The sequence below is a fragment of the Platalea leucorodia genome, assembly GCF_965183815.1.
Source record: "Platalea leucorodia genome assembly, chromosome: 9".
Lineage (NCBI taxonomy): Eukaryota > Metazoa > Chordata > Aves > Pelecaniformes > Threskiornithidae > Platalea > Platalea leucorodia.
In genome coordinates this window covers 48,129,987-48,155,651 of record NC_138831.1, presented here as the reverse complement: position 1 = coordinate 48,155,651, position 25,665 = coordinate 48,129,987, and the positions used below count along the sequence as shown (strand labels likewise).

Genomic DNA, 25,665 nt, shown 5'->3' with positions numbered 1-25,665 from the left:
CAGGAACCAGGGAAGAGAAGGGCTTACGTGAGATCGGCACCTGCAGCACTTCTGGAGGAGCAAGGAGTCTGCAGCACCTGCAAAGCCATTCTGGTATTATTAGCCTTGCTTCAGTCACTCTTCATTCACCTCCTGACAACAGTCTAATAAAACCCCACTGTACTTCTCCAACACTTTCAACCAGAGCTTTGTACACCTCAATTAATGTGAAAGAAAAGAAATTGGGAATATTTTTACTCTGGGAAAACAAGAGTAAAAGGAGATTATGCAAGATGCCCAGGGTCACCCTGATGAATCCTGGAGAGTCTCCTAGGCTAGACTTTTTTTTTTTTAAATGCCATTAGGAGCCAGAAGGGTTTTTACATGTCAAAGATTAAAAGCTGCAAACCATTAGAGAAAATGCTTGCGGTGGGTGGCTAAGAAAGACGCAATCGTGAAGTCTCCCACCCAACCCCCCATCTACCAGGACAGGGAAAGCTACAGGAAAGTCACTGAATGGCGAGTAAGATGTTCAGGTCCACTCCTGAACAGCATGCAAGACAGAGAAAAGAAGCACTTTTCAATTGAAAAGAGACCATTTCATACTCACTTTTTCCTCCTAAAACATTATTAATTATTATTGCTTATTTGCAACTGGTTAAATAAAGCCCTTAAGGCCACAGATTTTCACATATGTTAACAAGGATATTTTTTTTTTTTTTTTAAATAGGGACATATGTCATGCAGGGCCTAGTTTAATCCAGCCTGGAAGAATAAGTAAATTTGGACCAATGTATAAGGGTCAGTAAATATCTTTGAATAATGCAGCCTGAATCACCAATAGATTCTGACTAACGCTTCTCATCAATTATTTAAATGAAGCTCAAATCACTCAGACATCGGAGACGGCTCCGGAGATTCGTGCCATTAAAAATGTGCCCACATCAATAACCTTTCTCAGATGATGCAGTACGTGTGAAGGACAGGCACCAGAAATCAAGGTAGATAAATGTGGTGTTAAATTACAGCATAATAAACAGCATCTCAGAGTTCCTGTTCATAGGTGCAGTGCCTTCATAATTCTGTACTTTTAGGGGGTACATAGGAAAAGAAATTCATCCAGCATTTGGTCCAGTCTTTTAGAGCAGACCACACATTCTCTAAGAATATTGCATATGATTTAATTCTCTTTTTAATGGACACCAAGGTAGGAAATGCAAATGATTCTTAGGCAAGGAACAGTTTAAAGGGTGATAGAAGAGAGACTTTAAAGCAAAATAGTTCTCCAGTCTAAGCAACTCAGAACTGGACTAAGTAAAATCAAGAAGTACAGATCCAAGAAAACAGTGCAGTTACTGGAACATGCAGCCTCCTCGCGCTCGGTGCCCCGTGATGAAATCCTGAACCTAGAGAGAAGCACTGGAATTCCCCTTGGAGGAAAAAATGCCTCACAGCGGAGATACAAAACAGCTGGAAAGCGGTGCAGGAAGCCCTGCAAACCAGGGCTGACAGAGCACAGCAACTTTAATCTGGTTACTAAAAACATGCTGAAAGAAGGGACAAATTTTACTTCCTTCCAGCCTCAATCCTGATTTTGGGGACTATCACTCAAGACCCACATCTGCAGCCATTTCACATGTAAAGGCACATCCCTTCCGCCAAAGAATTGAGCAGGGCCTTCTTTCCTTCTTTTTAAACCATGGCCAGGGGCGGTGGAGGTACGAGTGTCTCGTGGTCAGAGATTAATTTGGGATGTGGGAGATCCTGGTGTCACTTCCACCTCTATTAGGGAGGTCTCCAGCCAACCTCTCACACATCCAGCACACCAGAGCTCTTCTTCCAGCAGCATTTTCCACCTCTCCTATTGGAACTGTCCTAGCGTGCAGGGAGGACTACCAAATCTGCTGGCCAGGGAGCACAAGAAGGACCACAATGTTGTCACTGAGGGAAGGAGGAACTCCGCAAGCTAGACCCTAATCCCAAGACCGCTTCTGTGTTTTACCAAATGATTACTTCACGGAACTATTTGGCTAATGTGTCATGCTTCCTCTTACATTTTTGGACCCCTCAAAATTTCTTAAGTCCTTTGTAGTGAAATGGCTTAGTTACAACCACTGCTACCATCACCACTGTTTGGAGGACATGGGCTGGCCGTCAACCACCGCAGTCTGCTCATGTACGCTAGGTGTAGACTTCTGGGCTCTCCAGGAACAGAAATGTCACAAATAGCCGGCTTTGAGGAGTTTACATGCTCCCAGAGTGAGCCGGCAGTTTAATCAGAGTCTTTGGGATATTAATTTTAGTCCCTAAACTCAATTTTAGTCTTGTCTTAGGCAAATAAGAACTTTTTATTGATCTAACCAAAACTGCCCAGTTTTGAACATTTAAACATCCATCAAGTAGAATTCAATAAAGCTTCACTGAATGTAAGAAATCTGGGCCATTCTACTGTCTGAAACCAATATATTTACATTTAAATATTCTTGGCAGAAAGATAATGCTACTCATCACTCAAATTCCTGTCATCAAAACTTCTTTCTATGATTGCATTCTGCAGAGTAAATTGACCTCCTGCCTAAGATCCAAGCAAAAAGCTGCCAAAGGTCTTCAGCAAAAAGAGACCTTGCAACTGAACTAATTACAAGCCTGAAAAGAGCAAAACTGGTGAGACAGAGAGTGACAAAAAGCTTGCCCTCTGCCAACAGCTGTACTCACACGATTCTGTCAAAGTTAACTTGAGCTTTCAAAGGTTAAATGAGAGAAGGTGGGCCTAAGTTCCCAAGTTCCCAAAAAACACAGAAGCCATCCATTCCAAAGTTAAGCATCTCGCCAACCAAACTACCCAATTCACAGAAGACTTCCTGGTGACTTAGTAAATTATATATTGACTTCTGAAATACACATGGAAAATAAGAAGCAGCATGTTTTATAAGCTTAATTTATACTCACCAGTAGGAAAAAAAAAATAAATGAAGAAAATTACATTCTACTGACTAAAGACTGTTTTATTTCTACAGGATGCATGACTGAACTATCATCAGTACTGGCATTCATGTAGGCTGGGAAAAAAGTTTTGCCAATACATGCATCAGCCATTTTTAGCAAAAATCTGGGCCGAAATCCAAAGAAATTCTGCCTATGGTTTTAACCCTACAAATCTCATGCCCTTTACCCGAGCTCTTCACGGCTTTCATAATAGGGTCACCTCACTTGCATATAGCCTTGAACAACAAGATATGAGAGCAATACTGAGGTTAAATAATATTGAATCTCTATTTTTGGACTTCATCATGCAACATGCTGAGCATTTAAGCCTGGATGTAATAAAATGCTTTTAATTCTTAGATTGCATGGATTTAGGAACTGGCTTCTGTAGTTTGCACAACAGGGTCTACATTACTGTTTGACAATGCACATTGCTATATACAAAACAGCATAGCAAGTTATGATGTTCTATCAGTACTTCTTGGATATTTCCGTACTAAAAGGCTACTAGAAACTCCAGGAGCTCTTACACACCCATTCTGATTTCCTTTAGTCTTTGCTTTATTGCACACAGATGCGGGATGGAGTTCCTGTGTTGGCACAGGCTCCTCAAAAACCACTGCCCCAAATCAGCACCCCTCTTTTGAGCTTTCAGCAGGAAAATAGATAAATGAAGCCTATTTTAACTGAGGTGGTCTGGTGCGGGTTCATTTCTCTGACACGTTTGAATGTCAATGAAAATAAGGTCATGGGGTTTACTCCCTGTCATTCAGATCATCTCTGCATCATCTCTCTTTAACTTCTCCGTAGACTCACGGCTTCTTTTCTTTCCTTGCTTTCTAATGACTGTAAGCAAACCGAGTACTGTTTGTAAGGGGAAAACAGGAGGCACTTGCCGACGTTAAAAATGCATCCTTCATCTATTCCTCACACAACTTAACAGCTTGTATCAAAGTAACTAACTTTGGAAATGTTTCCCACTCTTGATTTCAATGTTTTATACTTTGGAAGTAGGCTTTAAGCTTGGCTTTGCAGTAACAGCCTTTTACAAAAGCAAAGGGCAAGACTAATTTTCTTTTAAAAAATATTCCAATGGAAACAGTGGTTAGCAATAAAAAAGCAGTTATTTTATTGCCATTCAAAGGTTACAAGAGTATAAATTTTAAAGTGCAACAGACCGCTGTCCCAGCTCAGAGAAACAAAACAAAACCAAGTCTTATTAATAATAAAGGGTACCATGAGAATTTCAGAGATGTATGTAGTTACACCCTGTCTCAGTCCTTGTTATTACAGCAGGTGAAAAAGAAAATCTAAAAGTTCTAAGCTGACACTACAGCATTATCAGCAAAAAGCTGTGGGCTTGCAGGTCAATGCTGTGAATCAACAAACGGCTGCATAACAAAACAGCACACTGTATAGATGATTATTATCTTTATATCCCAAATCACTGCATTCCTGTCTTTGACACATAACCTTACAGAGTTTGTAAGTGCTACATTAGTCCCTTTGATAAGGCAGGAGTTCTTTGGCAACTAACTAGGCTATTTTTATTTAGCAGAGAAAGATACAAATGAGATGCTTAACAAAGGATAAAATAGGGCAGGAAGCTTACTTACTCCAAAACAGAATTACAACAATAATAAAACTTTAAAACTGCTACTGACCTTGTCATAATGTGTGCAGGTATTTCCAGAGATGGGAGCAAATCAAGATGATGACTTTAATACAGCATCCCATTCAGCGATGCTCAATTAAGCTACTAATTCCTTGGACTGTTAGCCACCCACCTCTGCTTCAGCACAAGCTGCTCTTACAGCGGCCACTGGATGTAATGTCTTTTGGCTGTCTGGCTGTTTCTTTGTCTGAATTAACTACTACATTTTAGCCCTGACAGTTATTTTCATCTCCATGTCCCATTACAGCGAAATCCAAGCCTCTGGTTCAGAGAGGATCTGGGGATGGGGGTGGGCAGGGAGGCCGCCTCTCTGGGCTGAGCTCAGACATTAATTCCTCAACAGCACCAGATGGCTACAGCTAACCTTTACCAGCTTAATCTTTTGCCATTTTGACTTCTGAGCACTGCCACAGAGCAAATAACAAAATGGGACAGAGATGAGGTTTAAAACGTGCTGGATATTTAAAGCCAATCCCCCCAAATGCTTAAAAACTCATAAGTGTCACTGAATATTTTTCAATTCTACCCTATAGATGCTTTAGCAGGTTGGTTTGCAAAATTAACAGAAAGCCATGTTATTTCTGAGGCTCTGTAACAGACTCACATATCTTCTGTTGCTTTGAAAAACTTCAGATTAATAAACAGAACAACAGCCAACAGGAAGCCTCCAGTGATTTCAAAGGATGATGGATCTGTCCTATATTGCGCTTTCCATTTAGATGGGTAAGAAATAAATTTCAATCCTATGGAAATCTTTGAGATACTGAAAAATAATTCCCATCCCAAACCAGGAAAAAACCCCAAACACCTGGGTTCTTAAATTAAAAAAAAAAGTAAAAAAAATGTTATATCAGCCCAAGGCAGTAAAAATGCTTTATGAAACAAAGATACCATCCTTCTCTAATTAGCTGACACCTCAAAACAGGGTTTCATTTGTTGTTTAAAAAAGTTAAAAGGTTTTGTTCATTTATTTCAATCATTCATTTCTTAAAAGACACAGTCATGGACCAAGGTCTGTCCCCAGCAGGGAAGTTGCTCCCCCTGCCTGCCCACATACGCTCGGTCCACGCGGCCCCATAGCCAGGACCTGGCCCAGCGCCATGCAAAGGAGGGTCCCGCAGCAAGAACCCTAGGATCTATTTCACCTTGTTCTCAGATTCAGGCAAAATACATAATGGCCCAACCAATTCCACTATAAAATGCCCCCAGCAGGGTTCAAAAATGCTCAGAACCACTGATAAACCCCTCTGTGAGAAGACAAGAAGAGAAAGCTACGGTAAATCCAACTGAGAGATAACAGGATGGTTTGATAATTCAGTCTCCCCACTGGAGAGGCCACGCCAGAATTGGGCCGTGTCCCTCTGACCCTGATTAATATCTCTTCACAACGAGTGAGACGTGCCAGCTTCTCAGGACAGAGAGGGAACCCTCCACATTTTTTCTGCCTATTTCGTGTGGTTCCATTTCACCCAAACATTCATTATTTCAGCTAATTAAAGGAGTGGCTCTACACTAAGATCTGCCTGCCAAGGCAGTGGAAAAGATGATGTATTGAGTACAAAAGAAACCCACATCTACAACATAGCTTACAATCGATGCTCACTGCCCCAAAAGGAAACTTATAACCCTACAAAAGACCAGATCTGAAACACAGAAGAATGCTTCAAAGACTAAAATCCCATACTGAAAGGATCTTTTTCATTATTATTGCATAATCTGGACTTATTTTTAAATTGTTTACATGCCAGTACCATGCATGCAAAGTCCTGATCTGCATTAAACATTTTCCAGCAAGCATACACGATCTTGTAAAGGGCATGCTGAACAATTTTAGGTACAGCAATGCAAAGTGACCAATTATCACCAGAGCCATTGGAAATTTTCTATTTAGAAACACTCTTAACCTGCAAGGAAAAAAACATTTGTTAATGCAAACCTGACAGGAAAATATTAAGTCCTGGATGGAAAAACGCTCTGGACTCCTGCCTTTTTAAGGGGCTCCAGAACTGAATTACAAAAAACAGACGCCTCTGAAAGCTTTAGCTCTACACTTAGACAATCATTTCTCCATCATCCAGGATAATGGGGAAAGAGGGAACAGAAAAACCTCAAATACTAGTAACACTGAGGCTCAGCAGTCTTTAGTGGGCAGCATCACAGCTGCCTGAATGGCTGTGTGAAGCTGTCTGTCTGTCTGTCTGTCTGTCAGAGCCAGCACTAAGCTGGAACTGAAAAGCTCTACCAGATCTGAGCGGGCTCCTGCATTTCTGCATGCACCTCCCAGGTTCCTGGAAATTATTTGCATTGTCCAAGAAGTTCAAATGAAACAGAGCTGGTTATTCTTACTTTGCTAAAGTACAAGAGGCTACACAAAGCCATCACAAGGCAACGAGCTTAGAGAGAGCACAAAGAAATACACACTGGAATATGACCATCGGAGCAAACCTATCACGTCAGCATCCAAATCACACTGGAAAGCGCAAGGTAGCTTCGGGGTCACTAACGATACCTGCAGCTATCCAGGGAAAAGGAGCAAGGGCTACTACATGTGACGGCCTGGGACGTGCCTCTTCTCTTGTGCTCTGCAGGAGGATTGCTCTACCTTAGACACAATCCTGCCCACAGGCTGTTTTAAAAGTGCACGCACCACTTCCACTGCCCTGGGCTAAGCCTGATGGAAGAGAAACAGCAGGACTGCAATCCTCACCGCAGAGTCAGAGCGGAGGCAGCTCATCAGCACCGTGACTGGGCACCCCTTCCTCCCACCTGGGCTCCGGGGGCTGCAGCCAGCCTCTCCTGTACTGATAAACCCTACACAGATCCCTGTCCGGCCATGCATATCGGCACGCAAGGCTCCCATTGCTCCACACCCCACCTTTAGTTTCACCCTCTCTGTTTATAAAGCTTCCTTAGCTGCAATAGATAACACCGAGACAACTCCCACATCCCGAACGAAAGGCAGCAGCCAACAGCAAACACAGGGCTGCTGCCTCCGCCTCCTCCTCCTCTCTCTTCTCCTTCCGACTTTTCACCAAGCGGCTGGGTACTGAACACAAGCAGGCAGCCCTTCGCTAACCCTGCCATCCCCAGCTAACCAGCATGACGAACTGGGCTGGTTTTGATGACAGTGATGGTTTTACTCTCTGCCCTAAATACACGTCAGGCCTAAGCAGCTTCACGTGCACATGTTCATCCCTTTTGATCTGCAGGAGCGCTCAGAGCATCAGTGGCCACACCACATTTCTCAGTGGACAGATTGTCTCATGGTAGATCATCCCTGGTAGACACACTACTAGCCTTTGGGCAGGGAAGGAACGGGATGGCGCTGACCTCTGGCAAGCACAGGGCAAAGGCTGGTTCTGGCAGTGAACCCGTGAACCAGTGAACCCAGTGCCCCGCATCCCTCCCGTACTGCCCTCTTCGGGGTGCAAAGGATCAGCAAAGACCACAGAGAATAATGACAGCCCTAATTTCCACCCCCAAGGGAAAGAGACTGAGGGAACCAAGCAAGCTCAAAATGGCCAGAGAGCCTATTGCCATATTGAAAATACAAATGACTCAGCTCTGAGTGAAAGTTTCTATTTTTACCTTTTGGCCTCAGTGATTTGGTTCCAATCCTACAGCTTGAATCATTCAGAAATATGCTTTTGCATGCAAGGCCAGCTATGCCACTCTTGCTTTCCAAATTTAAAATTGGAAAATGTACATTAAGCATGCAAAAGTATGACTACGCTTTTGTATTTTCTTCATGTTCGTTTCCAGGCATGGCTGGAAAGAGAGGATTATTAAATGATGAAAGGTGTCTCTAGTGAGGCCATTCCTGTCCAACTGAATCAAATATTATAGCCATGAAACCAAACCAAGATTGGATTTCATTTGAAACTTCGTAAAATAAAATTTCATGGCTAACTTTTGTTTCTTTTGAAACTTTTCCTTTTCCCTAATGTTCAAGCTTTCTTCAGAGGGGAAATAATTCCATGCATCAATGTTTTCTCTCTTTCAAAGAAATAATTTGCTCAACATTCTTCTAAAAAAAAAAAAGCCATTAATTGATGACATTGGGGAAGCACCAAGTCATGGCCAGCCCTCTTCTGCTACATCCTCCTTAGACATATATTTAAAGCTAGCTTTAGAAAGAAGCAAACGCTTTTAGCCCCAGCTGTGAGAGGCTACGTCTGGAGTTCAGGGAAGAAGTCCCTGTGTGCGTTTACGGGAAGGATGGGCCCAAGGTCTCTGCTCAGGTCTCTTCTGAGTCCAAGTCCTCCACTGGGTCCACCAAAGACACATCCAGCGATTCTACAGCTTGTCTGAGTTGAGAAAAGCAGCTGCTAAGCTTATGTTTCACTTTAATAACACATGTAAACACCCTCCTAAAAGGAAAACCCATTTACGACACTCCAACCCAACTGCTGGTCAAAAATAATAGCACAGAAGCAGCCAACATGTGTCTCTCCAGCCCCATGAAACTCCACGGATGCTACCGGGAAAGACAAGCCCCAGTGGGGCTTTCAGAGAAAGGTGATGAAACTGGTAGGATGAAGCTCATAGCTGCTCCATCAGGTCCCCTTGGGCCACAGCAGCAAGCCCAGTTCTCCATCCCTCCATCAAATGGCAGGGGTCCTGGGTATTTGCTGTCACCTGCGTGGCCACCAGTGTCCCTCCTCCCTTCCCCAAGGAGCATAGCGGGTCTCTTACAGAACCTGGATATATTTAGATTTTGGAAAGCCTGGCCAGAGAGGAGGAAAAAAAGGCAAGCAACATTTAAAAGATATGTAAAATACCTTGCACGACTCCAGTTTATCATGTTCAAGGAAGATTAAGAGAATCTGGAAGAGGTGGAGAAGACGAATCAAAGAAATGGACAGTCTAATTACAAGACTACAGATGAAAAGAGCTTGGCTTGTTGAGCCTGGAAAAATGAAGGCTGGATGCGGATGGGAGTACTGTCTATAAATACATCCAGAGGGAGACACCAGGGAAGGAAAAGAGCTATTTATATACAGGGTATGAATACATTTTGGCTGCCAATTAGAAGAAAGTTTAAAATGTTGGAGAAATGAGGCTTTGGAACAGTCTTCTAGAAGAAGCAGAAGCAACAGACAAGTCAACTTGCTTCAAACAGGCCTTGCATAAGGTTTAGGAGTGTGACACCAGGACACTGACCCACATGCTCCTTCCAGTCCTACAGCCTGCATTCCCATTTTACACTTGTGCAGAAGTTAACCCAGCTACCGGGCACTAACAGTCGCAACAGGCGAGATGATAACGGCTTCACAGGCTACTTTGAGGGATGTTTGTAGAAAGAGAGAATATCTTTTATTAAACAAACTGATAGATCTAGGAGAAAGCAGACACATCTAAGGGAAGAAGCCTTTCAAGAGATTTGAGGGAGTAAACACCCCACGCAGCAAAATCCAAGCTTAGTACATGTTAGACACAGTTCCGTGTGCTGCTTTAACTGTGTCTGCTACCCTAATAAAATACCTTACTCTTGGCTATCCTCACTTCTCATTTATCACCAAGACAACAACCCTAGATTAGTTTAGGTAAAAGTGTTGCAGGCAGAGGAAAAGAAAGTGCAATCAAGATACAGGATATGGTTGGCATCAAGACAGTTGAACAGGCAATTTGGCAACAGCAGAGCCAAGGGAAGTGCAGAGCTGGGAAGAGCATCAGAGGAAAGAGATGAATACGATAGTCTGAAAAACACAAAAAAACCCCAAAACAGTGGAGAAAGCGAGGCTCCACTCCAGCTTCTTCTGAACTCAACGTGAGCACTTCCACCAGCTTCCATGCAAATAGGAGCAGATCCTCCGAGATGCTGGTTTCCGAGACAGAATATCTCAGAGGGAAGATTACCTTAACAGCTGTGTCTGGAGCAGAAGAGAAGGCCTGATGAAAAGACCTCTGCTGTTGGCCAAGACAGTGCTGGTCCTGAACCAGGCTGCGTAGTGGTGTGCTGCCAAAGCTTTAATGGGGGCTACCAAAAGAAATAAAACCTTCCCTCACTTGTGACAAAACCTACAAGCAGCAGATGTGTCTGCATTTGCAGAGAGGGGGAATGGGGAGATATTTCCCCTTTGTCTCCCTGGTGTCTGGGAATATCAGCATTCATTTCAGTGGAGGGAGGACAAGGACTCTGCCTGGGAGGATGCTATGTTCAAACAAAAGTACATGCTGTGAACCCGCTGCAGCCCACAGCATTTTTAGATGGCTGCTCCAAGGCAGAGATGCCAAAATTAGGCAACGCACATTTCATCCCCTTCCCACCCACCTATGATGAACTCTGATCCAGTGCATCTGAGAACTTGGGCGAATCCATGCAAATGACTTTGATTTGATAGCTTTTATCCCCCCCCGACCATCATGTGAAAGGTTCGAGGTGCAAAACATCGGAGAACTGTGACCATGATTACAAGCCCACTTAAGGAGCTAGACTTTTTTGTTTTTCAAGCTACATTTGAGTCCTGAAAAGGGATCTTGTTCATTAGTGTTACAAAAAAAAAAAAAAAAAAAAAAAGAATGTTCCTGTTTGATGCAAAAATAAAAGCATTTTCAAAGGCTCTTTGATGTGCAAGACAGAAAGACATGCAGGCAGATTCTGGAGGAGGTCTTGTATTCAGCAATTACCAGCACTCTTTTTGAATCTTACTCCCCAGACAGAATTTTTATGTGAAGTAGATAATCACACTGCAGAGTGTATCAGCTCCAAACCTTGTGGCTTTTCAATCAAGCAGCCATAACCTCTAGTCAAAATACTCCTTAACCGAGATGGGAATAAAACAAATAACCCCAAAACCAAGTAACTGCAGGTGAAGCAATTCCAAAGACATACACACTTCTAAAAGATTTCCTTTTGAGCTCTTCTCGGGTAGCCATGCCAGTTTTCCAAGCGATATTCTGATCATTAAAACAAGCAGTGATGTAATTTCCACAGCGACCACAAACATACCAAGAATATTTGGGCTAAATTTATCCAGACTTCTTCTTTGAATCACTGCTTTGGTTCGTTATTTTTCCATGATTTTCAACTATGCACAGAAAAGGAGTTGTGGACAGCCTGGGACTGAGCTTTCCCCAGCAGTATCTGAAATGCCAACCTTTATGCTTGGGATCCACATATTGACTACTGAAAACCGAAATTAAGCTGCTCCTCCAGCTCCCAACCCCAGGTCCCGGCTCCTTTCACCCTTCGCCTTCCTCCCGCCCTTCCTGTAGCAGACTGACCCTTTCCCTCACCCTTGGGTGACACAACATGGGGCTTCTCTTTGCGACTGAGAAGTTCCCGAAGCTCACCACAGATCTGCCGCCCTCGCCAGCCAGAGAGGGCGAGCCAAAAAAGAGAGGACCTGCACCAGATTTCCCACTGCTCTGTGCAGCTCTGTGGCAGACCCCAAGTCCCGCCTGCCTGTCCAGAGCAACACATCCCACCACCACAAGCACCCGTGCCAGGAGAGCTCAGGCTAGGCAAGGCTGTGTAGGCACCAGTAGGTACACATGTCCCTGCAAAAAATACATAACCTACAAAGACATCACTGGGTTTCACCCTCTCTTCCAACACGCACAGGGTGGCCAATTATCATACCGGGAGGGACTGAATATTTGCAAAAACTGCAGCTTAACCCCCAAGATTTCACTACAACAACTTTGCTGTTGTTCAATGCGAATCTTTTTCAACAGTCATATTTTAACATGGTCTGAATCTGTCCTTGCTGACTCCATTTCAGATTCATGATCAGACTCACCGAGTTTGCCTGCCTGTAGCTGTTCACAATTTAAGGGCAGTTTGTAATTTCTGAAAGCACACTTTTATTTTTTTTTTTTTAAACCAGAAAGTGCCGACCCCCAGAGCCCCTCTGACTGCAGGAGGGCTTTTTGAAGGTTAAGGGCCTTCCCTAATACTTAAAGACTTCTTTTCTAAGTCCTCCCTCTAAATAAGAGCAAGGCACAAATTCAAAGCATGGACACACTTCTGTTGTGAAACTCTCAGCAGCTTACATAAAAGGGCTGCTGCTGTGGTGATACATAATCACGCAAATAAGCAATTGCTGACCCACTAATGAGCACACAGACTTGGATTAAGGAAAGGAATTAAATATCAGTCTAATTTGATGTAAAATCCGAAACAGAACCTATTAAGAGACAGACTTCACCTGCATAGCAGACTGGGAGCTGAATGGTATAAAATCCATCCCCCACACGCTCATCTGCAATGCAAACATTTCCTCCCAGCTAGCTGCCTTCTGCCAAGCAGAGCCCTGGCAGCCCCTTTATCGATCAGAGAAATGAAAAACAAAACAAACCTCAGACTTAATGCTGTAAGGATCCCTGAAGATCTGATCCCAAGCCTGTTATGTCAGTGCAAAGTCTTTAATGGGTTTTGGATAAGGCCCCCATAGGCTTTGGAGAGGACGAAAAAAAATAAATTCATAGCACTTTCTTTCATGCAAGTATAAAATCACCTGCAACATCACTGACAAAACAATAAATCAATTACAGGCCTGGTAAAGACTGAGTTGGTGTGAACAGTATCAATTGGGTTTCCCCACTGAAACAGAGAACAACGATTCTATGACCACAGCGTCAACCCTCACCTGAGAGCCAGCTTATAATCGCACATCGTTAAGGAGTCCCTGTGTACAGGTCCTAAGGGCAAAGGATTTTCTTTACTACCTTATCACCTTATCTTTGTTTTTTTCTAGGCTTCTTGATAAAGTTGTCATAAGCTACATTTTAATGTAACACACCACAAATACCTTTTAACTGAAAGGTGGAAAAATAAAGCTGTATAGCAGCAGATAATGCCAGATACAGCTCAGATAAAGATCAATGTTTTACTACTGTCTGTAAATCAAACTGGCTCTCAGGTTGGACTCTCTGCTCAATTAGTTTCCCAAGGTCTGCACCACACCGCTGGCACTCCCAGCAGCTCTGCCCATCTTGCTACAGCCCTCAAGTTCAAGAGCAGGCTGGCTTTGATGGTATTTATCAGGAAAAAGCTGGTCCTGCCACTACTAAGACCTAAGTGCTCCTTTATATCTCCTTGACTCCAGAGGGACGCAGCACCCGCAAGCCAAACTCCCACTTTCCACATGCCCAAGAAGATGTTTTCAAAGGCAAATGGTTCTTCTAGATGCCTCTGTTTCAAAACACAGAGGGCATCTTCCAAGGGTATGTCTGAAGAACAGTGCTTAGTATCCAGACTCTGAAAAACAGTTCAGAGTGTCTTAAATTAGGCACCTAAGTGTAAATGCCCCAGCATTCGTTGCCCTTTTTGGAAATCCAGGCTCAGTCCGGCGAGATGGTGCAATACATGGCTGTGCTACAGTCTGCACAGGAGAGCAGGCTTAACCACATGCATTTTCTGCTGCAGAGCAGCCTTCCGCATTAGCTTTTGGCCCCATGTGAGACTGCACCACTTCTGTATGAAGTATATATTTAAATATGTTTAAAAATACAAGCCTATTACTGCTTTACTAGGGTACTTCCTATTCCTGCCTAGCATTTCCTACTTCTCCTTCTGCAGGGCACTATGCAGTAAGACTAACTCACATAAGACACCTGTTTTATTTTTTGCCTTTTTTTTTTTTTTTTTTGCTTGTAGGAATACTTTCAATTTGCTGTTTGGAATCAAATTAACTCGCAGCTTAACGAGCGGGGGAAAAAAAAAAAACAGAAAACCTTCAAGGCTCATTTAGTCTGATTATACAGAACTTCAAGCAAGCAACACACTTTGCAGGTCTCTAGTGCCCTGTGCGCCCAGATCACCTCCCAGATGCTCTCCTTGTCCTTCTCACCGCCACGCTGCCTCAGCAGACTCAGGGTAATGTTACTATCATCTCCACTGTGTGGACGGAAAAAGCAGGACGGAGGGTGCGAGTACTTTTTCGGTTATACAGCACAACGTGCCACGGACGGGGCTAAGTCAACACGCCCCCAAGACTGAGCTGCTGGCCTTAGCCCCACGCGCAGAGCTGATGTAAAGATTTTAAAGCTTACATGGTGATTTCATGAGGAACAAAGTGATATCAGTGGTGCTGCCAACACTGATTTTCCCTTCCTCCTCTATTCAGCTGGAAAGATTTATAAGCAAAGATATTCACACTACCAAATGCAAGTTCCTGCCCTTCACGTTTAAGGCAACAAAATCAACTGTGCAGAACTATGAGGAAACAACAGCAAAGATCTCATCTGGAGGCCACGTACATGCACACCCAGGAGCGGGTGAGCTCTGCCTGCTTTTATTGCTATAAAGAGGTCAGGTTCTTCCTGTAGACTTTTATTTTTTAAGTGGATTTCACACTGCCAGACTGACAGCCTGGAAGGCTCGCGTTATCCAGTAAGTACAAAACGGAGAGCAAGGGCAGGGTCTGCAAAAGTTTCCATCCCTCCACCTACAGTCTCGCCACCTCCTCAAACTGCCGCCCGACGACGAAGGCCTTGGCCACATTTGCAAACGTCCTGGCCTCATGCAAACAGGGGAGCGACGCTGGATGCACAAAGCGATGTCCCAGGAGAATAAGCCGTTTCATTTGCTATTAGCTAACCTCAAGCTGTCACCATTGAATCCGTTGTGAAACTTTCCATATAAAATTGCACTAGCTCCTGAGCGGTCCCTCCTGTTAAAATGACTCTTTAACTCTTCCATTTAAACTCCTCTTACTTGCAGTGGAGACTTTTCTCCGATTCAGGAAGCAGCGGTGCAGGCAGCAGCTTTCCCTCTGAGTCAGTACTGAGCTGAGCCACGGCCCAGACGGGGTTGCAAAGGTCACTACCATCGTGGGTAGTTTCTTTCTGATAAAATATAAAGCCCCGTGAGCTGCAGGGTCACCATGGCACTTCTGAAGCACAGCTTTAAGAGCCTCTGGTCCCCTCCAAACGCCAACTCAGGTCATTATATTCTGGTTACTTGTTTGCTCCCTCATTTTAATATTTAGGTCTATTTTCCAGGCATACTGCACATATCTATCTGTGCTTCCCTGGACAGTTGAAAGTCACCAGCTTACAACAGATTTGTCTCCAAAGAACTTGTGAAAGTTCATTCAGTTAATATCTGTAAAGCTACTATAAAACTATAAAACAACCATCACTGGCATCATTGTCCCTAACTATGTAATATTATATATATCACAACATAACACCCCTTTTCAATGCTCATTTCTAGATTTAGCAGGCGAGAAGAGACACCCTCTGGCGTGTTCGAAGGATAATCCAATTCCACCTCTGAGACACACACAAGTGGCATATGAACGCTCTGCGACTTTGAATAAAATCCTCAATAAGAGAGCGATAAGCTCTTTAACAAAAGTACCCTTACATTTCAGAAGACAATGATTGCTTTCCTACATCTTTGCTGAACTGTCTCCTAGAAACTCATATGAGAATTAAATCCTAGCTTGTAAATTTTCATAAGATTCAAAGAAACCAAGCAGCCCGTAGAAAGGAGATGAATCTCTATTCTGTTCTACGCATTCATACAGTGATATCATTGGGCTTCCATTGTATTTCCTACAAGATTCATATTATGTCACCTCCGCTATATTATGTAGAACTCTTTAACCAAGTTTAAAAAAAACCTGTGCTTCATGAGAGACTGCAGCCGCCCCCGTATCCCCGCTCACTTTCTTTAATTAGGACAAGATGAACAAATGTAGGAGAGGGGAAACGGGGTTTGAGGAGGCAAGGGAGGTGCTGACTGCACCCAAAATGGAGCATTATTTGGCACTCCAGTGACAAGTCCTCTCTGCGGACCAGTGGGTGCTCACCAGCATCATAGAGTCAAGCCCAGCACCATCCCCAGAGGGCAGGCAGGGCCCAGTGCTGAAACACAGCTCGCCTGCTCTCAGGGTAAGTGGGTATCCTGCTGGGATACAGGCCAGATCACTGCCTCAGCCAAGAGGAACAGCAGAGGAGACACGAGCAGTAAGGTGAGCCCTTGCATCATGTTACATTTGCTAACTACAGTCAATGATGCTGTGAGCCTATTCTCCACATGAAGACCTGGCCAAATGTATAGCTGTCAGGAAAAAAAAAGCCCTAAAAATCTTAAAGGCTTTCAAATGATCAAGGCACCGGGTGCACATGGTACCTGCTGGAAGGTGCTTCCAGCACTGTGCCGGCCGTAACGCCACGCTGATCCAACAGACCCATCACGGAGCCACAAGCACCACCGTGCTGTTTGGTAAACCACTCACATCCACACGCCTGTCCTTCCTGCCCGAAAAAAAAGACTCCAAGCTTTGTGTGCACTAATGAGGTCGTTGGCGTTAATTATCTGTGATCTCACTCTACTTCCCAGTGGTTCCCACTGAATGGAAGCAGGAGGCTGCATCTAGATTGTTAATAAATGCGCGTAAACAATAGGTTCAAATGTGGAGGCTGAATGAGTCACCGCGTTCCTGCGTTCAGGCTGTGTAATAGGATCCAAATGCAGAACAAGGACCAGCTAACTTAGGGAGTGGACCAGCTAGCTAATGACAATTATTCTTGGCAGAACTCAAACAATCCCGAAATAAAAATGAGTTTAAACATGTACAGTATGCTTATAAGGAGCAAATCCACTAGGGCAGTCCTGGATCTTAAGCTTTCCTAGGATCCCTTTGCCAGCCTTCCAAAACTGTTTATCAAAGAAAATAACCCAGACATGTAAGTATAGAACAGTTATACCAGTAAGATTTGTATGCCTCCAGTTGAACAGTTTAACTGAATGTACTTACATAACAGAAACATGCAATGATGTTCTCAGAAGAAAAACTGAACTCACAACGTAGAAAATATACCTTTTTCACTTCATTATTCACTCACAAACTAATATGTTTATTTATTGTATCTTTAAACAGTGAGAAAAACTTGTCAAATTACTATTGCAGAATAAAACTTCAGCAATTCTTAACACTTGCGAATCACTAGCGCAGATTAAAATTCTTCTCATGGTTTATAGCTTAGTATTCAAGTGGAGATAATTTCTTCCAGAGAGAAACTCAGAAGATAAAACTCTTAAATTCTAAGAATATTCAATAAACAAATGTCCCTGGTTATTATAGAAAGATACAATGCCAATTAACAAAAACAAAAAACAACCAAAAAAATCAGTAACACAGAATAAGCAGAATACATACGGAGAAAGGAAAGAGTTCCCAGAGCTCCCTGTGACGCTGGTGAGAAACGTCTTCAAAGAAGATAAGGCAGCCTCTGAATAAAGTATCAGGTTTTGCTTCATAGTTGCTGATAAAATCCAAAATAAGGCTGCAAAAACATTAGCTTCTACTGAAGCCTGCTTACTCACTACAAAGCGTCAAACACACCTTCATCCCACACTTAAAACGCAGATGCTGCCTCCTAATGAACTGCTCGTTGCAAGGGGGGAATACCGTTACACAATAACCAGAAGGCTAGTTCTTGATGCAGAAACATAACTGGGTTTTGACTCAGAGAAATGCAGCAGTGCCTAGGAGCTGAGAGTTTCAGCGATAAAAATAATCCAAAAATAATTTGGCTGTTCAGAAAAAAATTAACAGGAAGCAACCTGAAGCATATGACCCTTCTGAAAGAGAAATTTCCACCTATGGATTTATTACATGACATAAACGCAGACCTTCTAATCTAGCCCAACAATAAATCACTGCAAGCCACTGAATCAAAGATAACAGTAAAACTGGAGCAGGTTAATATCTGCTCAGCCTGAGAAACGACGCTCTGATTTTAGCAGCTTTCATACCCTGAATACACACTGCATCAGTGGCTGGGAACATATTTGCATTCACACGCTAAAAAGGCGCAGATCTTGTAAAACATATTTAGGAACTGGTGAGACGTGATACATATATTGACTAATTCCGTAGGCCTTTGGAGAAAATCAGTCTTCAGAGGAATGCTATTCTTACCACCTGAGTAGTTCAACGTCATTCTCCTTGCAAGTAAAATTCCTTGTTCTATACTGTAGATTTCCAAAGATTAGGGCTCAAATCACTGTAAGATCTTTCAAATACTTAAATTTCATCAGAACTCAGTGGCAGCTGGCTACTGAGTTCTCTTAAAACCTTTCACTCCCAGTCTGAACAGGAAAGAAAAGAAATCATCCTATTTACCATTTTGTGGATCCATGTTGCTCTCTCTGCAAATAGCGGATTCCTCAGTTCCCACACACCAGTACATTCTGGGTCACAGATGTGAAGATCCAACAGACGAACTTTCTGCAGCACTTAAAATTGAATAGTGTTGTCAAAGCTGAATGATCTCCATCAAGTAAATGCAGGAGCAGAGCGACTGCTGCTAAGCACCATCCCGAAGAAACATCCTTTACCCTGTTTAAAAATAAATAGTAAACGAAATTAATCGTTCTAGTATTGAAATTGCAAGATGCTTGTTCCTCTGCATTCTAACAAGGCTGTCTGAATATTACTTTGCAGAAAGGTGCTCACCATCCTATGCAAATATTAATACAATTGTTTTCATAATAGCTTTGTTAAGAGCACAACATGAATTAACAGAGGAGACTAACAATGTCTCCACTATAGAAAATATAATGTTCCCAATTTTTCTCCACCAAAGCCGCTCAGTCTTTGGGCAGAGGGTGTCGGGGGCGGGCAGGGGTCACAGCTGCAGTTTCAGACTCTCCACAAGTTAGTGTCAAGGCAGAGCATTGAAACCATGCAGTGCAGCTGGAAAAATCCTAAATGCAACCTCAAAACCTTTCCCATCCACAAAGACGACTGTGGCTCTTGTAAGTCTCCACTGTGAGAAACTGAAAAATACTGATGTGGTTACTGAGACAATCCTCTGCAGAAAAGGAAAGAGGGCTAAGAGAAATGCACCAGCTCCTTCCCCCTTTGCCCAGTCCTTTTAGAGAACTCTACCACCCCAGAAGCGTCAGGCTTCTTCAAACATGTTCAGGGAGGCAAATCAGACCTTTCGTAGCTCTTAAAGGTTGGCTTCTTCTGAACCATCTTGCATAACAGCCAGCAGAAAACTGCACAGCTCAGACTCCTAGAGCATTTCCAACTCCTTACCTCTCCAAAGCTGCACACCTGTAATTTTCTCTCTTTTAATGCATCTTCCACAGAGGTTAAAGCTACGGGTGAATTTGCAGTGTGTGCCCAACCAGCATCAGCGCTCCTTCATTTTCTGTTTTCAGTTTCGGTCAGTAAACGCCTCTCAGATGTAACATGATGCCCCCCACCTTTGACTCTTATTAGTTTTACTCACGTCTGGTGCGTGATGCTGAAGTTTTGATTGGAGGCTCGAATTCAGCAAAGCAGGTAACCCACCTCCCACTTCGGCCAGCAAGACCCAGGAATATCCCTAACTCTCCCTGAGCAGAGTTGGCTTCCCGAGTTGGGATCAAAGGCCAAGGAGAATACAAAAATACACTGATCCATCACCACTTCCAGGAAGCTTTCTGCTCCTCCCTTGTTACATAGGGTTTTAACCACCAGCCGGCAATGTTAAAAATCACTGCATGCTACATCAGTTGTTTCTAGGCAAATAATTGCATTTTAGGTGCACTTAGAGCAAAACTCAGCTTCTGATGTCCCCTACTTTGTGGTGCCTGGCAGCAGGAACCCAAACTCACACCCCAAGTGCTACGTGCGCCCCTGTGCCCTGCAATCCGGGTGTTGGGTGCTGCCACAGATCGCGGTTTGGTTCTTTGGTGTTTTTCAGAGGTGGGAAAAATAATCTGGGTGCCATATGGCAAATAATGATATGGACTGAGAGACCTGGGCCAGGCTACATGTCTTTCACACACATCCCACAGCTAAACACCTCCTTTGCAGCAGGGTGGCTACAGCTCCAGATGGATGCAGATGCCTGAGCTGCCGAGCATCTACCCCTCCCTCTGCATCACAGCTCATCTCCCAGGTCAGGCCCTGGCAGCTCTGGCACCCCAATGCAGCAGCAGTTGGGCACATGTACGAGGCTGAATTTGGCAGCTTTCACCCACAGGAGGAGGGGAGGCTGTAGGCTGCTGCAGGAGGCTGAGGTGCAAGTGGTCCTTAAGCCCAGATCCAGCCCACAAACCGTGGGTGTGTTGGTGGAGGACCGGATTCTGCCCTGGAACGTGCCGAGTTCCCACCGGAGTCAGCTCGGCTCCTGGACCAAGCTTCCCTCGGCCACGCTGGCAGGCACGGCTGCTGCGCTGGGACCCAACATCTCTGCCATGTCGTGGGTGCAATACCCCAGGCAGAGGTGGCGGGCAGGCTCTCCTGCCTCCCAAAAGCTGTCCAGGTTGTTAACTCTGAAAATGGAGGGGACGTGGTGCTTCCAGCAGCTGCCTCCCCTGCACCCTCGCTATAAATGCACTGAGCAGCTACAGTAAGAATAAATACTTCCCCACGCAAAGGCCAACAGACTAGCTCTTTTTAGCAGATGCTGGTTTCTGAGGCGTTTCCTTGCTCTACGACGGGGGCACACCGTGTGCACTCACAGCAACTGTACAAGAAACACTGAACGGGGGTTGGTGTGGACCACAGAGGCTTGAAAGCCATCCCACTCCTCATTTTTAGCTTTCTACTCAGCTTACTCCCCAGGCTGAAACTTTCCTCATATAGAGTGAAAGGAAAAAACTTTCAGGAAAAATAATAGTGTCGTTTTGATAATCAGTTCCCTTTACCTGCAAGGATGCTAAATGCTGCAGCAATGCTTATTACTGCCACACAGCACCCACGTAAGCAGTATTTCTATATTTCAGGACCTTTGTGTATATAATAAAAAAACCCCTACAGTGCTTTTACCTTAAGCAAGATACGCTCAACTGTAACACGTGCAAACACTGTGTTTTAATTTGATTTAGGGAAAGGGATCCTATGGGCTCTGCAGAATCTCATTGAGAAGGAGGAGGACCATGCAGAATACACCTGGATGCTGATTTACATCCCATTTCAGACATTCCCAGTTTCTCTCCTGAGACCTGCTACTGCCAGCTGTCAGACAGCATCCCAGCACACCCGACCGTGCCTGTACCATCCCCAACACCTCCTCTCCACTTTGCCAGCCCGTCTGGTATCACCCCGTGCATCGTGCCTAAATGCAGCAAGGCACCCAGAGACACCACGGTTTCCCAATTCACAAGAAAGCTGCCAAAACTTCAGTTCTTTGCTCAAACCACCTGCTGTTTCCGAGAAGCCCATCTGAGGCTGGGCGCCGTGACGGGTATCACCACAGACCTAGAGAGGCCCACGACACCATCTGGATGGAAACGTGCCGTGGGCTCTTCTGCCTGCCATCGCACAAGGCAGGGTGAAGCCAGTCCTGGAACCGAAACGGCCTGCCCGATGCCCGCCTGGGGACACCCCAGCTCGACGGGACGCCCGTCCTTCGTCCTTCATTGAGCTCCGAGCAGAAAGCGGCAAACCAGTCCCCTTCTCCCCACACCACAGCCGCCGGCTGAGGAGCAATAAGGCGTTACACCCCGATTCGGGGTGTCTCACAAGCCTTTCTATCACTTTCTGGTTGCCGCCGGCCTGCCAGTTCAGCCAAGGGGCTGAGGGCCGCGCTGGGCCCCCGCCAGGGCCGGGGGAGCCACCCCTGCCAGGGTCGGGGCGAGGGAGCCCGCCGGGAACCGCTCCCAGCCCAGCCCGCGGCCCCGCTTACATAAAACCGAGTTTTTCCTTAGGGCGAGTCTCGAGTCTTTCCTCTCCCCGCCGGGCCGGGGCAGCCGGGCCGGGGCAGCCGCTCTCCCGCCTGCCGGGGCCGGGGAGGGCAGCGCCCGCCGCGCCCGCTGTCCCACAAAGTTTTGTTTTGTTTTTTTTTAAAAAAAAAGCTTTTTCCCCCCGCTTTCTCCACTGAAAAGCCCCGGCGTGCCCCAGCAGCCCCCACCCCGCCGCCTCCCCTCACGGCGGGGCAGGTGCCCGCGGGGCGGCCAGGCCGAAGCGGCAGCAAAGCCACGGTACCTCCTGCGTCCCGGGGCCGGCGGGGTCCCTGCGCCCGCGCCGCCGCCGCCGCCGCCTCCTCCTCCTCCGCCGCCGCCGCCTCCGGCGCCGGCCGCCCGCCCGCCTCGCTCTGCGGCGCGGGAGGCGGAGGGAGGGAGGAAGGAAAAGGAGCGGGGCAGCGGCGCGGCGCCTCCTCCGCCACCGGGCCCGCGGGCCGGCGCAGGGCCCGCCCGGCTCCTCTCGGGGCCCCGGCCAGGGCGAGGGGCTGCGTCTCGCCGGGGGCGGCTGAGGGTGGCGGGCCGCAGGCCTCGCACGGCCCCTCGCCTTCCTGCCCGGGGCAGACCGCTCCCGCTGCCCGCCGGCGAGCCCCGGGCACGGAGCCCGTCCCGCCGAGGGGGACGTGGAGGGAGGGAGAGCCTGAGGGGGGGCACAGGGCAGCCCCGCTCCTGGGCTCCTTCCCCAGCCGGGACGCACTCATCCATCGGTGACCGCGGCCCGCCCGCTCCCCGGGCAGCCCCTACGTGGGCTTTAGCTCTTTGGCTTTGGGGTTTTTTTAGGAAAAAGCAGGCTGTGGGAGTGCGGGGGCTGAAGCAGGACCCTCTCTCTCAGCTACAGAGCCTCGCCCTCACGACCAGCCGCCACGTAGCTCCCCAGGCCGGGGCAGCCGGCGGGCACTGGCGCACATGGCAGCGCTGCCCGCCTCCTCTCTGCGCGACGGAGGCCTGGCCTTACCGAGAACAGAGTTGATCCGAGATCTCTGCCTTTGAAAGTCGCTCCTTCCCCGGATCTCGGCGTGAGTTTGCTCCTCTTTGGAAAAGCAAAGCGAGATTGCCCCCTTTCTTCGGAAGCCGTGAGCCATGCCGCGCTCCAGCTGGCGTCCGGTGTCGCACATGGCTTTTCCCCATCACCAACCCGTTCAGGTACCGGGAACCTCTCACAAGCCTGGTACTGCTTTATTTTCCCCACCCATTGGACCTACTAAGAAAAGACCATTTCTGCATGCCTTTTGCTTTGTTATTCATAATGATTCTGTAAATTACATACAGAGGGGTTTTTTTCTTCCCTGGTCCATACCAAGAAGTGGGTCTCTGATGATCGCTGGAGGATGGAAAAAGCCATATCCATTCACTGAATGGCTGCTGCAACCTGAGATTTGCCTAGGGTGTTTCTTTGACACGATTATGGAGACATAGAGAGGATGGGTCTTCACCGGTGCTCTTTCTTACCTGTGTTCAGGTCCCCATTAATCTGCTTTTAGCTGCAGCCATAGCAGCATCACCTGTTTTTAGCACCCTTTCCGCCTCCTACCCAGCCTGCTGTCTTTTATGCCTCACAACCTGGCTCTTACCCCGACCTTTCTTACAGCTTTTTTAGCACAATTGTTTGAAAACCCACTAAAATAACTTTTCTCCTTTATTTTGATAGAGACTTTCCCTAGCAAGAATTCCTCCACGCATTCAAGCTAAATTTTTTTTTCTCCTTTTTTTTCCCCCAAATCTCATCCCTCTCTCCCTGGCTTATGTCTCCATTGATGATGCCACTCATGGTAACAACTCCTTTGTATCTCCAGCCTTCCTCCTCCTAAAGTCTCAAAGCTTCCGAGTGATGCTGTTAGCAAGTGGAAAATTCAAGGAGTTTGGCTTGGCCTGTGTGGGGAGATGACAGGTATTTCTCATACGTGCATCAGATGGGAAGAGAGTTAAAAGACAACGGTATCGGTATGTTCTTGCTCTCTGTCTACATTACAGACGAGGGAAATAAGACAGGAATGGGAACGCATTTAGCAGAGTCATACTAGTGGTGGATGTGTCTCAAAGGGGTTTAGGAAGCAGCCAGACCACGGCAGGACGCCCCATCTGGCAGCGTGGTCCCTTCAAATTCTCCATTTTGAGGCTCACCTCAGAAGGCAAGAAGAATCTATCGGACTTTGAACTGGAAGAAGCTGTGCTTGCCCCTGCCAGCTGCAGCTCTGCTCTCCTTCCCCCTCCGCTTACTGTAAACGGCACAACTTATAAAAGCGACTGCTTAAAGGGCAAGCTGACAGACGCATGCTCCAGCTTTTACGTGCAGAGCATTGACCACACTTCGGCACGTTACTTTTTTAAAATAGGCTATTCTTCACAAGGTGCAGAAGTGAATCCAAGTTCAGATTCCTTCACGCTCCCCCTGTGAGATACCGAATCCCCAGATACACCCATGCAAACACGCACTCTGCGTTCAATTCTGCCACGTGGAAAAGGTACCTCGAAATTATGTTGTCTCTTGTGAGCCCGGCGCACGTTTCCGTGTGGGGACTACCGCTGGCTCACTGAATCAAGGGGAACAGACACAACGCTGTTCTAGGAAGAGCCCCCTGTAACTAGAGCAACACAGGGCCATTTTGTTTTAGAAGCACGAAACCGTAACCCTTTCCAGTGTTTACTTTTATTGACACAATGGGCCAAATTCAGAGTGAAATAAAAACCAGGAGGATTGAGTTGAGTGGAAGTTGCTTGCTGATGGAAGGGGTCTTAACACGTGGAATTATCTTAAAGCACTAATCAGTGTAAATAAAAAAGCATTCAAGTTACTCCTCGGTTAAAATGAGTAAAGTCAATAGAAGTTTCCTGCTCCCCCACCTTGCTTTCTGAGCAATATCAATATGTAGCATTTAGAAACCATTTCACAAAGTTAAACATTTATTAGGAACAAGAACTATTACAAAAAGATACCCATAGTCTAAATATATACATGAGGTTTAAACATAGCATTTTCATGTATCTTTAGCTATAAAAATACATTAGATTAACTGTCTCCTAATTTATAAATATACTTCTTTTTTTTCTTTTTTTTTTTAAAGTAGTATTTCGTATGAAAGCCTTACTGTGCAATGAAAGAATATATACCCTCTAAGGGGTTATTTTAAAGTTAGTGTCTAGTGTTATATAACTTAGAAAATTCAGTGTGTAGAGTCAAACCCTGATTTATACAATAAGAGATACATTGACTTTTTAAAAACTTGATAAGGGGAGAAAAAGAGGTGAAATATATATCGTACATATAAAGCCAGAATACTAGGATTTTAAGAATTTCAGATGATTTCAGTTTCAGCCACTGTTTATCAAAAATTAATACAGAGATACATCAAGATAACCAGCCTTTTACTGTTTGCCTTACTTC

General features: G+C 45.5%; 1 protein-coding gene across 1 annotated transcript in view; it reads right to left on the bottom strand.

Moving 5' to 3' along the window:
- Nucleotides 1-18,856, bottom strand: part of LRRK1 (leucine rich repeat kinase 1) — a 79,203-nt gene extending 60,347 nt beyond the window's left edge. Inside the window, exon 1 of the mRNA XM_082322564.1 lies at nt 18,727-18,856. Coding sequence (XP_082178690.1) covers nt 18,727-18,793 — 67 coding nt within the window. The 5' untranslated portion in view covers nt 18,794-18,856. The remainder of the gene's footprint in view (nt 1-18,726) is intronic.
- Between the last annotated feature and the right edge of the window lie 6,809 nt (nt 18,857-25,665).